An 18,434-nucleotide genomic window follows, 5' to 3' on the forward strand; every position below is an offset into this window, starting at 1 on the left:
CCCTTTTAATTAATTGTGGTAGGAAACACTGCTGCATTATTCAAGTCGCACAAGTTCAAAGTGAATATTTACTTAATCGCAGTTGTGTGAGGGTTAGGGTTAGGAGTTTGGAGCCTCACATAAAATGAGAGGTTAAGGTTAAGAGGATGCGAGACGTTGTTGCGGTTCTGTGCCTTTTTATATCACCGCCTACTAGAAATGAGTTTTGACCTGTGGTGTTAACTGCTGAACACTTGTGCATCTTGGACTCAGACAGCCTTTTTTCCCTCACACAAACAACATTCACACAGCTGTGAGGCCAAAGATATCAACAAAGAGACTGCGTGAGATGAAAAATGGACATTATCTACAGCGAGGTGACATCTATGGCTGTTTGACGATAGATTACTGTTAGTATTGGGCGTGTTTGCTGTTGGACATCTGTGTACAACAGGAACTGACGAATATCGGCAAGAAGAAGCCAAAGCAATAGATTTTAACGTCCAATTCCCAACAGGAAGCAAATAGGGGGAAAAAATCTTGCTTATTTTTTTCTGGTTAAATTGTTAATCCAATTCTAAGTAGACTCTTTTAACAATGTAAAGCTTTGAACACATAATTCTCCACGCTATCTCCCAATACAATATGATAGATTAAACTGCCTCGCTTCACAGCATATTTCAGCTTCTTCAGAATATCGATCAGCCACTGAGCGAATTCACCTCCCGCTACTTCCAATTATGGGCGCCACATTCTGGAGTGTTCTTCAAAAACAAGGCAACTCTAAGAAAAACGGAAAGTCTTCTTGAAAACATTGTTGCAGGCTACAACAACTCTCTGGTGGCGTCCTGATACAGAATCCTTTTATAGGAGGAATGAATTATGAAGACAAAGTTAAAAGACTTTTTTTTTTTATCAAATCATTTTATTTGGGGGAGTTATGCCGCACTATTCAAAACCTCTGAATTTCCACGAGCCATGCTGTCTTTAAATAAAGAATACTGTAACACTGGAGACGTTGCCCAAATTAGAAAGACAAACCAGTCAGATATTTCCACTGTAACCTGGAGACTAATTTTATTATGAAACTCCACAAACAGGGCTGCAACTACTGATTGTTTCCATCACCGACTAATTGGCAATTATTTTTGATCGATAATTTTGTTTTTTAAATAACCAAGAAAAAAAACGAGATGTGTTCAACAGTCCAAAACCCAAAGATATTCCATTTACTATCATATTTGGGAAAGAAAAGCATCAAATCCTCACATTTGACAACTTGAAACGAGCAAAAATGTGTAATTCAAAATAGCTCCTGATGAATTGTCTGTCATTCTGTCGGATCAACTGATGGTTGCAGCTATACTGACGACCTCAAAACATTTTTCATTGATCTCTTATAGTTTTCTACTTTTCTGTTTTCCCCACCAATATTCAGCATTTCATTGGATTACTGCATCTACGTTCATTTCTGACTCTAAGTCCTACCTGCTGCTGAAGACAGGAAGAGGAGAGTTCTTTGAAATGTGCGTCACGTGTTCATTAGTGTAGACATATTTCTATATCATTATGCACACAGTGATTCTGCTGGAGTCTGACTGAATTCTGACTCTGCAACATAACTTACACAGGGAGGCGAGGGGCGCCTTGTTTTTGTGAGCACGTCTCACCTTTTAAAGTCACGCTGTAACCTCTTCTGAGCTGAAAACATGTATTATTTCTTTGCAGAGACCTTGATTCTACAAGATTGAAAGGCAAGTGCCTCAGTAAACAGATGTGTGCTGCACCGTACATTTTAGCACTTTGGTCTTTAAAAAGACAATTTCTGTGATGCCCTGTTTTTTTTTTTTGCAGGCATGCTTTTGGTGAAAGGTTTCACTTTGTCAGACGCTTACAACTGCAGAGAGGAAGAGAGAATGAGCTGCACATAAAACTCCAAGCCACGTGGCTCAGAAAAGACGTTTACATTGGGAAATGATCCTCTGCTTGTTGATTCATCATCTGGGTGATGTGCTAGTCAACATCAGAGCAAGCAGTCTAGATCCTGTGATCAGACTTGGCAGAGGAAAAGCGCCACATTTCCATGCTCGACTGCGAGCAGACAAATGTCACACATTCTCAGCTTGTTATGAGACATAAAAAAATTAAAGATCACCTATCAGCTTGGAAGCAAAATGACACATAACGAAGAGATAACGAAGAGAGAAAGCTGCCAATACATCAGTGGGGGGGTTTCAACCACAGCACCCACATCTTCATGAACCAAGTGCAGCTTTCCACAGACACTTCCCTGCTCCGTACCTGGGGGCTATCACACATCATCCCTCTGCGGTCAAAAGCGCCCTCTACAAACCAACTAGCCTCCAGCAGCCATCTCCTTTACAGAGGGCTCGAAGGCAGCTGATCATCTGTGGAGCCAGAGAGCCGAGCTCTGTGCCATCACAGCAGAGGCACCATGGGAAAGTGCAGCTTATGTTCTTGTTTTTCAAACACTTTCTCAACCCTTGAAGAGGACATTCATCTTCTTGTCTTCACCGGTCCACGGGGAGGCCTGCGGTCGGGGTCACTCATAGACCGGTACCCCTGCAGGGCGGAAAAATCTGGGATGATCTTCCTAACCAGCAGGAGACTCTGCCACCCCTGTGTTTGTTTTGTCACCGCCTAATTAGAGCACATAGTTTGCCAGTCAGCTTACTTTAGATTGATCATTAGCATTAGTCTCTTTTTTGTGCCACTTGATCATGAATGGAAAACACTGGGATCTGTTCCAAAATGTTGCGATGTGTGCGTTCACCTACAAGGCGGGGGTGATATATGATCATATAGAGTTGCAGCAGCAAAATTAACTCCTGTTTCTTGAAGCAGGAAAAGCACAGAAATGTGAACTTTTATGACAGGTGACCTATCTTATTTCAAATGTGGCTTGACGGTAAAAAAAGAAAAAAAAAAAAAGACCCACACAGCTCCGTCTACTGCTGTGATGCATTTAATGAACTCTCAATGAGCCCCAAAAATGTCTACTGCTGTACTTAAAACAGAGTTTTTATCAAAGCCTCGGGGTAGGGGGTGGGGGGATCTCGCCGCAGAAAAACGCACACACACATGCAGCTTTCAGTGACTAATCTGCTGTGGGAGGTGGACAGCTTGAAGCTAACAGTGCAGACTCCAGCTAAATAAACCATCTAAGGATTGACACATCTAAGTAGAGATACAAGAAAACAGACTCTCCGCAAGAATCTTCTCTTATATTTTGACACATCACGCCTTTTCATATTCAAGCGACAACGGAAACACGGAGAGCTGATTCTCTTCATCAGTGCACGCACTGCTCCAACACGCCTGCGACGGGGTGTTCGCGTGGCGGTGACCGCTATATCTAGAATAAAGATAGATTCATTTTTGGACGTGACGCCGTTTGTTAGAGTACAAAGAGCACCATTTTTCCCTCCTCAGTCAGCCATATTATGTTTTCAGCAAGGAGTGAAATCAGTCGCTTACAAACTGTTTGCGAATCTCAAAACCACGCCTTAGTCCAATCTCGGGAAAAGAGATCGCGTTCAATAATACAATGATTCTTCTTCTGTGATTGGACAGGGCTAAGTGGACACGCCGATCAGTCCTCATTGAGGCAATGGCGATATGGAAGAGTATGAGGGGAAGCACATTTGGCGTGCAGTCCTCCTTAAAAATAAAACACCAAGCTGCCAAAAAAAGGTGTTTAATGCTTCTTTAACTGAGCTGACCCACTCCTTTTTGGTGCATGGCTCCCCTGTTAAAGCTCTTAGCGGTGTGCAAGCTGTAGGAGGGCAACTAGCGCACAGGAATGTCTCTGTTATGCCGTACATAGCAGAGCCCACTTGGTTCGGCGTGGTAAATGAAAGCAGGCCCTGGGAGACACGCTGAAGCCGTGTGCAAGCATGAAGGTGGAGGCAAACGTGCACATGTTCTCCGGGTTGTTGCCGAACCGAGTGAATTACATTTCAACTTAAAACGGGCATATCAAACAGAAGATGTAGGTCAACCTATGACGCAGGGAGGAAAATATCCCAGACTCAAATCGAAGCAAGTCTACTGATGGTGCATGCTTCAAGCTGAGATTTTTTTTTTTTTTACATCAAGGTTGCTTTTTTTAATCAATTCTTGCACATCCAGCTACAGACGTCTCGCCAGCCTCATGTTGCCTTTCCCCCCTGCAAGATTTCATTCTATTTTCGAGTGTAACGACAAAAACATCACACGGCGCAAGACAATGACGGCACGTATAAATGCTTCACAAAGGATTTCTTCGCCGACACGACGCTTAGTATGCTTCAAATATCAGCTGTGATTAGAGTGCAAGATAAATTAGGAAGATGGACTTGAGATAAATACCTCCTTCTCAGCTGTTGTCTTCTAATTAAAGGCATTTTTAATCCCTTTGTTATAATCACACACTGTGCCCATCCCATATATCTCCCATATCTGGCCCCAGGTGCTGGTGATTATGGAATGCAAATAGGCAATATACCTACTTTACTCATTATGCAGTGTGCAGACGTGCACACTCTTGCACCCTCCTTGCCCTCTCTGCACTTGCTCTTTCTATTTCGTTGACTCATGCCGGTCTCCCCATCTCTCCTTGACTCACTTCAAAGAGAACCCCCATCCCTCTAAAAGTGCCATTCTCCTTGGTGCTTATGGCTGATAGGCTGTGGCCTCATTCCCTCTCTGCTGCAGCCTGTCCCCATTGTGTCCCACTCTCAGAGAGCAGCGTGTGGGTGGAGGACAGACTGGCTCTCCAAAGTGAATGCCTGACATGGATGTATGGGCTGGGGGTGTATCCTCTCAGCGAGCTAAACTATCATCCACCTGCAATTCCCCGCTGCCACATGCATCCTTCTCGGCGAGAGGGGAAAAGGGAGAGGGAGAGAGAGACACGGACCGAGAGTACTTGTGGCACTCGGATGCCTGTTTAACTCTTGAGGAAGCTAATCATCGGATTGAGGTACTGAGGATGATGGGCTACCGGCTTTCAGAGAGGGGGGAGGTTGCTTTAAATGCAAATCCCTTTCTTATAAAAATCGGTTCCGTTTAAAAGGATTTCTGGGAAACGATCCACATTTCCACGGCAGGGGAGACAGTCAGCAAGAGAAAACAGCATAGCACCAGTCAAACATCAAGGAGACAGAGGACGTGGAAAGAGTAGCAAAAGAAAAGGCTACATGTCTGTGAAAGAAGGGATTGAGGCTCAAGTGAGGCCTCTTAGATAAAAACATCCTTTCTGCATTTGAGACAGTGAGTTTTAGTTTAGATTGAGAGGCATTATGCTATTCATCACGCTAGTTGTGCCATGGAGGAGCCAGGAGGTGAAAGAATAAACAGAAGACAGATTGGGTTAAAAAAAAAAAAAAAGCAAGAATGTCCCCATTTTCGAGCATTTTAAGAGGAATGACGTAAATCTTGCCTTCCACCTAATAGTCATCTATCAGCAGGTTACATAAATATCAGCCTTGACTGTTTTGTTTAATTCCATACAAGGAAGCTTGCTATAGGTTCTTTAGCTGGCTGGATACGAGCAACTGGTGAGTGTTGCAGTATTTGTTTAAGGAAAGACACAGATGTTCATTGGCTTTCCTCGCTGCTCCCACCCCACGACGACCAGTCAACAGCACTTCGGAGATCTTTTGTGAGCCTGCGCTGGTGGGAAATTTAGGCATCGTTGTCAACCCACATCAGCTTTTACCATTTTTTTTCTCCACCTCAAATCTGTATGGACATTGTTTAATTTAATTACAGCATGTTTTAAATCATGTAACTCTGATGGAAATGTGAATTTATTACTCAGTTATCTCATTACTCCCACTTGGCCCCCGGCGCATCTACTTGTAGCCATGTGAGCTCATTGTTCAGACTGGAGGCTGCACGTGTGTCGTTTCAAGCCACAAACAAAAGATGTTAACGTCAACTCTTTTGTGAGGGGTTGCTTTGGTTTGGGAGAGTGCAGTATGGAACAAACCGCTGCCGCGTGTGACGTGAGGATGGAGACGGGGGTGACTTCACCCATTTCTATCAGCAGAAACTAAGTGCTGTTGGTGCTTCTACCCCAACAACAAGACAGGTTTCTGTTAAACAAATGACACCGGCAGCTGCACTCACTTGTTGCACACTATGGAAAAAGATTTTGAAGATTTGTAAATAGGAGGTAACAGCTGCAGTAACGTATTGCACAAGATATACTCCTCATTGCCAGTGTATGGAAGGATTTACAGCCATGTAAAATATATAAGCATCAAGTAGAAGCCCCCCAGCCAAAAAAAAAAAACCTGCTAAAGGGTCACCACCTTTACTTAAAAGCAATGTTCAGCAGACCATCTGCACGAAGACATGCAACAAGAGCCTTATGGTGCATTTCAACTGGTGCACGTTTTCTTGAGAATTCGCTCCACCAACAGCAGCGGATGGAAATGTGCAGCAATTCGCATTTTCTTTTGCCAGTTTCCTTTGTACCACATTTGCATGGAAACTTGACTGATATCAAGAGGCGGATGTCTACAAAACTGCTACACCTCAGATGATCACACAGGTGATTCAGTAAGAACTAGCTCTCAAAAAATGCCTTCAAGCCATGGAAATGAGACAGAGCAGAATAGAATTATGTCGCCCACCTGGGTGGGAAATCGTCCTATGAGTCTAGATGAGTGTCGGCAAGTTTGCATCACTTAAGCTCTGGACTTGAACAGGTGGGAAAGACTGCAGTGCTTCTGTCACTGGCTGCATCCTCCCAGTGGTAAAGATAGAAACTGTATGTGCAAGGAATGACGAGGGGCAGGGAAAAAAAACAAAATCGGTAATTCATAGGTTTAGTGTGGGAGGATAAGGAACATTTATAGCTTACATTTATGAAGTCAAATATGTTTTAAAATGGTAGTAGGGCTACATTAGTGAGAATTATTAATACTGGATAAAAAGCTTACGCCTTTTCAGTTTAAGGCCTTGGCTCTACTTTTCTGTACATGATACATTTTTTATATGCAAGGCCAGGGAGGGAATGAGTATTAGTTTTTACCGCGTGTGTGTGTGTGCGCGTGTGGCAATGTGTGTGCATCCTTGTTACTAATTTCCACCCAAAGCTTGCTATTAATTTCCAGCCAAAGTAATTATCTGATCAAGAGGTCCGTGTTTTAATCTTCCCGGAGACAGAAGGAAGAGAGATCCATGCGCCGTGCGAGCAAGTGGTGTGTGTAAGTGAGTCATTTATCCTTTAGTTGGAAAAGGAGGAGAGATTTGGCAGCTGTGAGCTTCATCTACCCTCCCATCAGTTCATTACAGAATTCCCTACTACGTGGAGAACAAGGGGGAGGATGATCCAGAGTGTGCTGGCAGAGGAGCGGGCCATTACCCAAGACACGGAAACCAGACATCTTGTTCACACTTGGCAAGACACAGATGTTCTGGAGTCGGTTGACAAGGAGCTACGACCCCCTCAGCTCCAGTCTTCACGTCTGTCCTCCACACTGAGCCAGCGCCGCACCTGTTTGGACATGAGCGAGGCGCAAACAGGGCGAAATCCCCAGAGACTATTTTCTCTGAAGGGACGTGCCACCTAAAAACATGCTGGGCATCGCTTCCCACACGCAGATCTGATCTGAGGTGAGGCGTGTCCAAGAGAGAGAGACGGAGGAGTGAAAACTCAAGGGTTGAGTCAGAGGTCGGGTCCCAGCTGTGGAACCCGCGGCCCCAGCTGGAGAAGAAGCTCCTCTAATGGATCGAACCCTGGTTGCCAGAAAACTGTTAAGAGTCTGGGAAAATCCCAAACTTCTCTCTCAAAACACAAAGTCAACAAGGTTTTTTTTTTTCCCTGCAAGACTCGCAGTAGCTGCGGTATTCTAACATCTTCTTTTGATGGGTGTGTACACACAAGTGGTAAATCTAGGCTTCAAACCACCCCTCAGAATACCAGGGGTGAAGTCACACACTGTAGGGTGCATTCACGTGTTTGCACAGCCTACAGTAGATGCCATACTGTAAGCCCACCCCTCTGAGAAAGGGCATTTAGTACCAGCGGATACGGTGTCCAGCCTCGATCCAGAGGCAGCTGACAGATTCATGTTCCTGCCGCAGAACGTGTAGTCATGCATGTTCATGGTGTTCCTGTTTACAGCAGCTACTGATTGGACTGGACATACTCGGGGGAAAGTTTCATTGTTAAAGTACTCATTGTTTTCATGGCAAATTGATTTTCTTAGTTACAAAACGCTGGGAATCAGCCAGAGAAATGACCATCGTGTCAATACTAACGCACATATATATGCACGTATATATGCGGCCATTCCTGTGATGCAAACCAGAAAGGGAAAATGACATCTAGAGAAAACGCGTCAGAACGGGGCAAGATCCCCATAAGCAGCTGTGTATGAGGCTGCACATAGTATCAAGCAGAAACAGCATGATGGAGGATAAAGAGTAGTCCATGCAGGAACACACAGCCTACACAGCAGCAAGGTATCCAAGCCTGCAGTTCAACAGCCCTTAAAGAAACCCAGTTGTGATCCTTTGATCCTCAGTAACACACAGGCCTATTATTTCCAAGGACCAGTTTCTATCAAAGGTTTTACAGAAAGTTATCTCAGCAGCACGCTTTACAAACTCAAATCAGTTTTCAGTTCGCCCCACGGCTCCCAAGCTTCCCCATTAATGTCGCAAGAATACAGAGACGTGGCAGGAGATGGGAAATAAATAAACACCCAGCCTTCCAGTTGATTCTGATATGTCAATGTGGCTCAGTGAGGCTCGGTCTTCCACCCCTGCATTAAGCAAATTACCCAGACACTGGCCCTGTTGTTATGCTGATGATGCCGAGCTATACCCGCCTGTGAAACCAGACAATCTGAAGCCATCATCCAGACAGCTAATTTCAACTCTTATTTGTCCCTCCAGGGTTCACAGAGCTGATCCAGGATAATGTGCCTGTTAATGTCAAGTCCGTTGCCAGAAACTAATACAAATTATGATCCGGGCTGTATAATTGGCACAAAGTGTTCGATGTTTTTTCCTCAAAGGTAAAATGCCTCGCGTGGATCTCTCCGGCAACGGGAGCAGAAATCCCACCAGCCCTGTATTAGCCTCAATTCACCTGATGTTGTATTGATTTTGGGGTGAGCTGGTTATGGGTCCCCAGGGTGCAGCCCGGGAACCTTCGGAGGACTTGAAAGTGAAAACTAATAGTGACCAGGTCTTCGAGATGGCCTTCCCAGAGATATCAGGAAGGCAAAACCAATATTTGTGTTATTTCACTGTCAACACTAGAGGAACCCTCAGAAATAAGATAAACAGCCAACTGCAATGAACACTGGCATGCTGGGATTAATACTGCACCTGAAACATACAGTACTTGCAGCCATGCAGCCATGGCCTACCATGATATTTCTCTTGATTATTCCCCTGAGATTTGGGTTAAATTCTTGTGTGATCTTTACGCAGCATGCTGTTTGCATTACCATGCGGTTTCAGTGCACTTCCTTCTGGTTAGGAACAGGATGCACTACTCGCTGACCAAGCAAACAAGAAGGAGAACAGAAACCAAGAAAACTCGAGACTCACCTTCCTCTGAGAGAGCCAGGAGAGCCCAGTCCAGGAGGATGCAGCCCAGCAGGACAAAGCCCCGGTGTGTCAGCTCCATAGCGCCGGGACTGAGCGGTGAAAAGCGAACCCACGTCTGTTCAGCCTTGAATTAAAAATCAAGTGGCACTGGCGGCTCGGCTGTGCACTCACTGACCGCAGACCAGTCCGCATTTAAAGTGGACTTCAGTTCAGGGAGCCTCGCACTGCAGCAGAGAGAGAGAAAAAACACAAACACACTCCGGCTAATTGTTGCAGTTAGTCAAGTGTGCACCAGCCGCCGCTTCAGCGGTCACCGCTATTACGACAGACTGGAAACTTCTCGCAATTGTCCAACTTCGTGTTGTGGGGAAAGTGCGGCCGGTGGTGCAGCCCCTCTCCCACCTTCACTCCTCCGTCAGCACGGGAGGTGCACGGCTCAAACTTGTTGTGTCCTCGTCTTTAGTGACGCTCTTTGTGCTCCCCTCGACTTCTCCCCCTCAGCTCGGCGACCGAGCAGGCTGAATCCGCAACCAGGGCACCTCACTGCGTGCGTGTCAGCGGCGGAGACGGTCCTCCCGCTCTGTCGCTTCATGCCCGCTTCCACATTTCCTTGTCATGTCGGGGAAAACGAGTCGCCGGAGTGGGTTTTGTTGTCTTCTTGTCCTCCGTCAAGCAGCGGACTATTTGGCTGCGGGAGGAAAAAAAAATCCACAAAAGGTGGTGGGGATGTTGCGCGACACGTCTAGCCTGGCCTGGATTAACAGGCAGAATTAGACTGGAACTGGGGGGCAAATGTCTGGCTTCTCGTTCGGGTAGGTCGGCAGGCTGCGCACACGGCGGATTTTAAAAGTTGTGCGCTAAAGTAGCACGCAGAGCTGAGTACAGTGAGCCGGTCACCGAGGACTTCACCGCAGCATCAAACCCGGAGTCGAATGGCAGCAGCAAGCTCCGCCCACTCTCGTTTCCATATCAGCAGGGTCAAGAGAACGTGATAAGACACGGCATTTCCGGAGAGCACCGTCAAAATAAAACCCACATTAACAAACGTTTGCAGAGTAATAAATATCCTTAATGATGGATTAAAGAAAAACTTTTTTTTGCATCATGTCAGATATACTACTCATTTATTGGAAATTAAAGTGTGTGTGCAAACACAGATGTATAGTATAGTTAAAGGAAATAACATGATAAAGTACAATGCTTATACAGTGTGAGCATCTGCTATATTAAAAAAAAAACAAAGAAGAACCAAATCGCCCACCTGTACCGTAAATAGCATTCAAACTGCCTTATGCATTAATATACCTTAAAGAAGCCACACAGTTGCTATGTTAAGACACTGCTTGGAATGATACACGCAGGCTTGATCGTATCGTTTTCAGTCCAAGTGCTTGTTCAAGGCAGACTAATTGATTTGCGTATGCAGTATCTGGTCATCTGGATAAACCCTTTGATTGTATCGTTTCAAGGTAGCTTTTCCATCTGCATCTGCTTCTTAATTTCTTCATACATTGTGCACTGTGGGGAAGTCATATATCCTGTAATCTGTTTTCTAATTGCATTTGCAAGGTCCACATTTAGGTACTCTCCTGTGTTGGGGCCACCTGTAAAGCTTTGGTACAGGATTGTACTTTTTGTTCAGCTCACTGTTTCAAACTCAGGTGGTGTCTAGTCCAAATGGCGCTCTCTTTTTTCTTTACACATGAAGGATGTTTCAGGTTGAAATGCACTGGACAAAGGAGAGATGCATGCTTTTATTTTGAGAGCAGATTCACACAGCTTCCGGTGTTATTTAGACTTTTTATAGACTTCAAAATAACAATTAAGTGCGTCCTATCTACAAGTACTGGCATGCTGTTTCGGTAAAGTGTCCTCTGAAACCTGAAGGCACGATCAGCCCAGGCCCTCAGAGTTGGGTTTAATGGCCCGATTTTGGCCCAGCTCAGCGCCCAGTAGGAAGGGAAAGCAGTCAGATTGTGTACTTGTCTGTCATGCTGATCAAACTCAAGTATATCTTAGTGATGTGTTGTGTGATGTGATTAGTGAACTCCACATTAATAGCAGCACAGAGCGACAGAGCAGCGCTGAAGCATGCAGGCCTTCAAGGGCACCTCTGCAGGGCTCACAACTTCTGTCATGGGGGATTTGAACATATATAGTATGTGGTCTCCAGTTGAGGTCAAAGGGGCTGAAGTCTGCAGAATGCAGATAGACCAACTTAGTACATCACCTGAATATGATGCATCCTTGCTGCCATATTGGCTTTGGCAGATAAGACTGTCTCCTGTATCTGTCTCCTTACAGTCTGATGAGAAAATATAGATTTTGCATGATTAGCATGGCCAGCAGCAGAAATGAACTGTCGTGCATTTCTGCCACCTCACTGGCTATTTTTAAACCTCTGCGTTTTCTGACAGCTCTCTCTTAAATGTGCTTATTTTTCTGCGACTAGCCATCTGAACACAGCATATTTTAATGAGAACCATAACATTACCGATTCATTACATCAGCGTTGCAGCACAGCCTATTTTCTTATTTAATTAATGGGTGTTTTCCTCAAGGGGAACTGAATGGAATCACTTTTTGAAGAAGATTTGCAAGAGACAGCGGCATAAATAAGAGAAAATGCAAATTTTAAGTCTAAATGACAAAATGTAAATAAGACATTAGCAATTCAAGCTCGCTAACAAGACCAGACCAGTGTTTAATTTTGGAAAGGCAGGCCAGTGTTTCTAGCTCGCCGGGTTCAACTTGTGTCGTTCAGTTTTTTCTCTTTTCTATAAAGCACAATTATCGGATGAAATACTGAGTTACATTCAATTTACCCACCCTACTGTCATCACCTCAGGCGGTGCAATGCTGTATCTCCCAAAATTACGGAAGAAGGAATCTGAAACTGTACAAACATCAGACTATGATGAGATCTGTGTGGCACAGGAGAATAAGCTAAGTCAGTGAGAAAGTTCTACAATGCATCCTGACTAACAGCGTCTGGTGCTTACTTCTGCAACAACTGTCTTTGCTTTTCCTTTCTTTTCCTTTGTTCATATGTTAGTGTGTTATATAAGTGGATAGAAACTCAAAACAGCACGCATAAGGGCGATGCTTAGGGGTATTCAACTCACCAAAGCTGTCACATTTACTGTATGCAGCGCATGAAATTCTTCTTCATAAGCTTTAATCAGCCTCTCACTTCCAGCGCTGGCAAGCTGCTGTGGGAGCTTCAACAGGAAACAATTGTGGAACAAACGAGACTGAGAAATGTCCTTGGGAGGTTCCACTTTTCTTATTCACGCTAAGTCTATAATTTGAACAACTCCTTTGGTGAAGGACAGAAGAGCTTTGGGATCAGAGTGACTTACCGGTGGGAGAAAACAGGGCTATTTGTCAGCTGTTAGTGCACACTATGCTTCTTTTTGTAGAGGCTGTGCGATCAGACACCTCAATGTCGTCCCAGTTTTGCGGATTGTAGTGCACAGTTGAAAGCCTGTGAGAAGGCGCAACTTTGTGAGATGGGTTTGGCTGGTTTGGGAGGGCCTCGCCTACTAGAGGAAGCAGACGTAGAAGGAAGAAAGTGAGAGGACGGAGAATCTTTGGAGCAAAAGCTTGGACATGGAGCCAAGTGACTGTAACCACGATCCTTACCTTAAACTGGCAATAGATATACGGTTTTCGCTGCAATGTGGCCGTTCTGTCTGCCACCAGGTACGATCTGCCAGGAAAATGAAGGCTGACTAGTGATCCAGTACAGATGACGCCGTTAAATCTGCTCTCATGTCTCCATTATAAACTAAATGAGCTAATGGACTCCTGCTTTTCCTCCTAATGTTTTCTCCTTCTCCCCCCTCCCCCCTTCTCCCCCTAACCCCTGCTGGAGTTATTTTTTTTAGTTAGTGCGAAGCAATACTCAAACTGTGTTATTACTCCATATCAAGTTATATCAATGTCACTTTACCTCTTCAATGGACACGCTTCTTTCTTCTCTCTCGTTTCCAAAGTGATGTTTCTTTACAGAAATTTGGGAACAAATGCAGTGTGTCCTGTGTTTTGTGAAATATCTCATCATCAGCTTCATGGATGGCACAATACTTAGTTCAGACTTTCAGGGCTCCTGGATGATCAATCCTGCTGCCTTAAGTGATCCCCTGACATTTTCTGTAGCGCCACCTTGAGGGTGATATTTGTGGTTTTGCATAAAATGTCACAACTCCTGGATGGATTGCCATGGCATTTAGTACAGACATTCATCTCTCCCTCTGGATGAATTGCTATCACTTTGGTGATTCCTTAACTTTTTGTCTAGCACCATCATCAGGTGACAATTTCAGTTTGATTACTATCAAATAAGAATAATAATAAGAATTCCCATCAGCTTCAGCTGCACTTTGCATTTAAAGATCATTTGCATATGTTCAAATGCTAACACGCTAAAATAAGATGATAAACATCATACCTGCTGAACATCATTGTGTTCATATTGTCATTGTGCGCATGTTAGCATGCTAACATTAGCATTTACCTCAGCCTCACAGAACTGTTAGCATGGCTGTGCTCTCTCACTTTTGCTTCCTCAAACGTACATGTGTTGCAAGCATTTTTTGGACTCAGTATTTTGCTCACTTTGACATGCAGACAGGTGGAGTCAGGGACTGAACCACACCAAAGCCTGCGATCAACGGCCCACCCCCTTCTAACCGAGCTATAGCTGCCCCTGGTTGCAGTTGGGTTTGTCCGTGTATATTGCTTAAAAAGGTGGCTCTTTATATGCAGCAGCACAATGAGAAGCTAGCTGATTTTCATAATTTTACGTTGAGACCCGCAACAGCTTCGAAAAGAAATAATAGCACAGTGGCACAAGGCCTGCAATGAGCTGAACAGCTACAAACATTTGACAGTACACCGGGAACAACTGTTAAAAATACACATTAACATTCTCTTCGCCAGACTTCTTCTGGAACAATGCGCGAGCTCCTTTCTTGACTCATTACAGAATCACTGGATAGGCATTTCCATTTCTGCTTCTGTTCTGTCACTTTCGCGCAGACACAGAGCAGAAGCACTGCCTCCGATGTCCTCCAGTCTGTTTGTTTGTGTTATCTCCTCTTTCCCAGCAGCACCTATGTGCCACAGCACAGTTTCCTCTTCCTTAAATGCGTGTTTGCTATTTTGTGTATTATTTCAGCAGGCCCAGAGGTGTGTCAGCTCGAGCGTTTTAAAATTCTAACGCCGGCACATTCCTGCGTGCCATCATCCTAATTTTGGGATCATATGTCATCACTGCTACTACAAAACGAAAGTGTGCATTTAGCCCTGGTGACATTATAAGCCTTCATGGGTTAAGCTCTGCCATTGCAGATGCAGCTTATAATATGACACCAGAAGACTGCATTTTAAAATCGCTGTCACTCTCTTGGTTGGTAAAAACCTCACTCTGCAAAACCAAAATCTTTGTCACTTGTCATTTTCGATTAATTTCAAGGTTGCTGGATATTAACACGGAAGGTAACATTCCTTTGAAGCCAACATGTCATGTTTTAATTAGCGGAATGGGCAATGAGCTTTTTTTTTTTTTTTTTCAACGGCAGTAAATATGCCAAAACACTTCTCATAATCCTTTTCATTTAATTTCCTCCTCACATCATTTCAGTACAGAAATACCTTATGTGGCAGGTTTGGCTACAGCTTGGCTTTTTTATTTGCCACTTTTATAATAATAAGTCTTAAAGTGTTAGAGGAAGGCAGAAGAACCCATTAGGTTTAATCCAACATCAGACTGAGAGCTCTGGCACAAAACCATGGGAGTCTGTATTATTGCACAGAGTTAAAGAAGGCAGCACCTTTCAAACAGCATAAAGCAGCATCTTAATGGCAAACCCTTGCACCACACCCTGCCGCTCACCGATCTGAGGATGAATCATCTGATCTTTAAGCAGTCAGACTGATATGTGGATAAAGAGCAGCGAAGCAGCCCGACGTATGAACGCAGCAGAGGACAGAAACAAGAGCTGAGCTCAGGTCCTGCACAGACAGTTTGATGGGCGCCAGCTGGGACCTCACGGGCTGACGAGCGAGAAGAGGGGACCAAGAATCAGCGAGCAGAAGACGCAGCAGGCCGAAATGAATAATAAAATATCAACATGGAAAAGATCTGTGTTTGATCCTCTACTCCAGGCTGTAGCTGCCGTGTTGTGGTGGAGGGAACAAATGATGCTGACAGCCTCCCGTGTGGAGCCAAAGTGTTTGGGAGACTGATGTCAGCGTGTTGGGGAAGTCTATGACTAAACTTCTAGATAGAAACATGTCTGCTGTTTAATCACGCCGGATCTAAGAGGATTACCTTGAACAAAGAATTAAATCTGTGCCGAAGAATACAGGCACACCCATCTGATATCTCACGCAATGGAAAGGTACATAGACACTGGGTTAATTTAATTAATTGCAGTGGATGTGGACCTGTTTGCTGAAAGCTTTCATGTGCACCTCCACTCATAGTTTCCTCAGCAAGTCAGGGCTGAAAGCAAAGGCTCAGGTGTGACTGATGTTGAAACACAGCTGCCGTGTCACTATTGGCTTTGAGGTGTGTCAAAGCTTGTGTTGCGCTGAAACGCTTTACTGGCTTCCTGTGCAGAGGTGTGTTTTGAGGTTGCTTTGAGAAAAGCCTCAGCCGAATCTTCCCTCCAAAACACACACATGCCAGCTGCTCTTTCATCCAAATCCAGCCCTGTCACTGCGGCTCTGGACCCCAGGAGCAGGAGTAGAGAGGCATTACTTCATGGAAAGGGCTGGGAATAATTGCTGGTGGTACAGTAACGGGAGCAACTTGTAATGAGTATCACCTTGATCCCCCTAAGAGTTGTGCGATCGAACAGTTTGACAATTATCCTGCTAATTTCACTCCGCCGGCTCTCCTCATTTCACCATGTTTGGAGGGAAATTTGTTTCTAATCACCGCCTTGATTTAATTATTCCATTTGGAAGCATTCATTTCTCGTTCCTCCTCAGTTTAAAATGACTGTCCGCCCTGGCAGTGAAACGGGGAGCCTGCGACGAACTGTGGGTGCATCTGTGACATTCGTTTTCAAGATTTCCAAAACATGAATCACTTTAATGAGAGTTTATCCAGTGAGTCACTTACTTAATTAGGCGGAAATTTCAAGTTCTAATTTTGAAGAAGCCACATTACTTTGGCAAAAAAATTCAATGATCCATCTGTAAGGGATCCATCTTGCTTTATATGTGCATCCTTCCACCAGCTTGTGGGTGGATGCATTACATGCCCTGTATGGAGTAGACGCTTGTTAATGGCTGACAGGAGGATAACAGATGCATGTGGATGGGAGAGACCTGATGGCTTTAAGGCCTTAGATTCATCCCAGTTTGCAGGTTTAAATCCTGTTTATGACCTTTGATGGATGCTCCCTCCTCTCTCTGTCAAATCCTTTGTTACTTTCAGTTGGCACAATACAGCCGAGGCCAGGCCGTGGTCAGCCAGGTGACTGATGTGTCAGGAGTGAAACACCTCAGGCCACCTCAGCCCCGCCCAAGTGATGGAGAAAACAGCTGGACGTCTTACCTCCATCATTTAAACCCCTTAACATACACATTTCAGAACTTCCCCTTGAAGAGTTTTAAGGGTGGGTAAATAATCTTATTCCACACTGTCTGAGCTTGTTCCTGCTCTGCAACGAAGCTATATGATGTGCACACAGAGTGGAACATTCAAACCTAATGCTCCGTGTTTCTTATGTCTGCGCCAGATAGTTTGCGCATCTTTTCATACACATTCCCCCAAAATTAAGCCTGACATATTTGGTATTTTAGGAACATTTGGGATTTGTACAAGCATTTAAGATATACGTCTAAAGCATGAGTTTGTGAAGACTGACCTCAGTGGCGGGTCGGTGAGGTTTGATGGGCTTTAACAGCTTGTTGGATTTTTCTCAGCAGCCTCTGTGGGGTTAAAGTAGAGTTTTAAAGCAGCAGTATGAAATTCTTTGACGGATTAGAAGTTAATTGAGAAAGTGAAAGGGTTGGAAATTGAATTTGGCATTTGTGTGCTCCTAAACCAATCACACTTCATAAATGGGGTCAGTTTTACCCTTTACATAGCAACTAATTTGAGAAAACCGTAAAAGCATCAGAAAACATGGTCAGGTTAGATTTAGGTGTGTGGGCACTAAACTGGACAGATGATACTGCTGCAACCCAGAGGCAAGCGCAGGGATGTAACATCATGTCAGCCACATGCACAGTGTGAATGTCTGCGTGTTCACACAGACACACAGGCACACACACACACACACTCTATGGCATTACAAGCAATCAAACGAAAGGGTCCTCACTGTGTGCTTTTCCAAAGAGAAAATGGTTCCCCTGATGAGAGAGGGGGGAGGTGGGGGAACGCCTGGCAAATGAGAGCCACAGTGAGTGAGTGCAAATGCAGCTTGGAGGAGCTTGTGTAAGCAGCTGAAGATGGAGAATGAGTGCCCTCCCCTGGCCGCGCCGCCGCTTTCTTTGCAGCCTTCACCTGTGGAACTGTGAGGCGTCCAAGTCATCCACACAGACAAACAAAGAAACAGGGCTGCAGAGTCCACTTTCAGAAAGCATTTTTAAATTCATTTTATTATTTTATAGCTAATTTACAACAAGCGCGTCACTGAACTGGAACATTTTATTTTGCTTGATATTGTCATTGTTAAATATATTTTTCTGCATCAGTTGACTTTGTTGTAACTTTGTAATCAGTCTTTTCTGTAAAAATTCATATATTTCATAAGGAATATCACACTATGATACGGATGGCTGAGAGAGATATTAAGAAATACACTGAACCCTCAAATAAAGAAATTGAAAACATATTATTCCATTCATGGATG

At 44.4% G+C, this 18,434-nt stretch overlaps 1 protein-coding gene across 2 annotated transcripts in view; it reads right to left on the bottom strand.

Annotated features, from left to right (window-relative positions):
* ephb4a (eph receptor B4a) overlaps positions 1-10,428 on the bottom strand; it is a 36,976-nt gene extending 26,548 nt beyond the window's left edge. The window contains exons 1-2 of one of the 2 annotated variants that reach the window (XM_041951661.1): positions 9,961-10,428; positions 9,559-9,782 (exon numbers count right to left, since the gene is read on the bottom strand). In XM_041951661.1, the coding sequence (XP_041807595.1) occupies positions 9,559-9,637 (79 nt within the window). In that variant the 5' untranslated portion in view covers positions 9,638-9,782; positions 9,961-10,428. Of the gene's footprint in view, positions 1-9,558 lie in introns of both variants that reach the window. The other variant, XM_041951659.1, reaches the window with a different exon arrangement.
* Between the last annotated feature and the right edge of the window lie 8,006 nt (positions 10,429-18,434).

The sequence above is a fragment of the Chelmon rostratus genome, chromosome 14 (genome assembly GCF_017976325.1).
Source record: "Chelmon rostratus isolate fCheRos1 chromosome 14, fCheRos1.pri, whole genome shotgun sequence".
NCBI classification, from domain to species: Eukaryota; Metazoa; Chordata; class Actinopteri; order Chaetodontiformes; family Chaetodontidae; genus Chelmon; species Chelmon rostratus.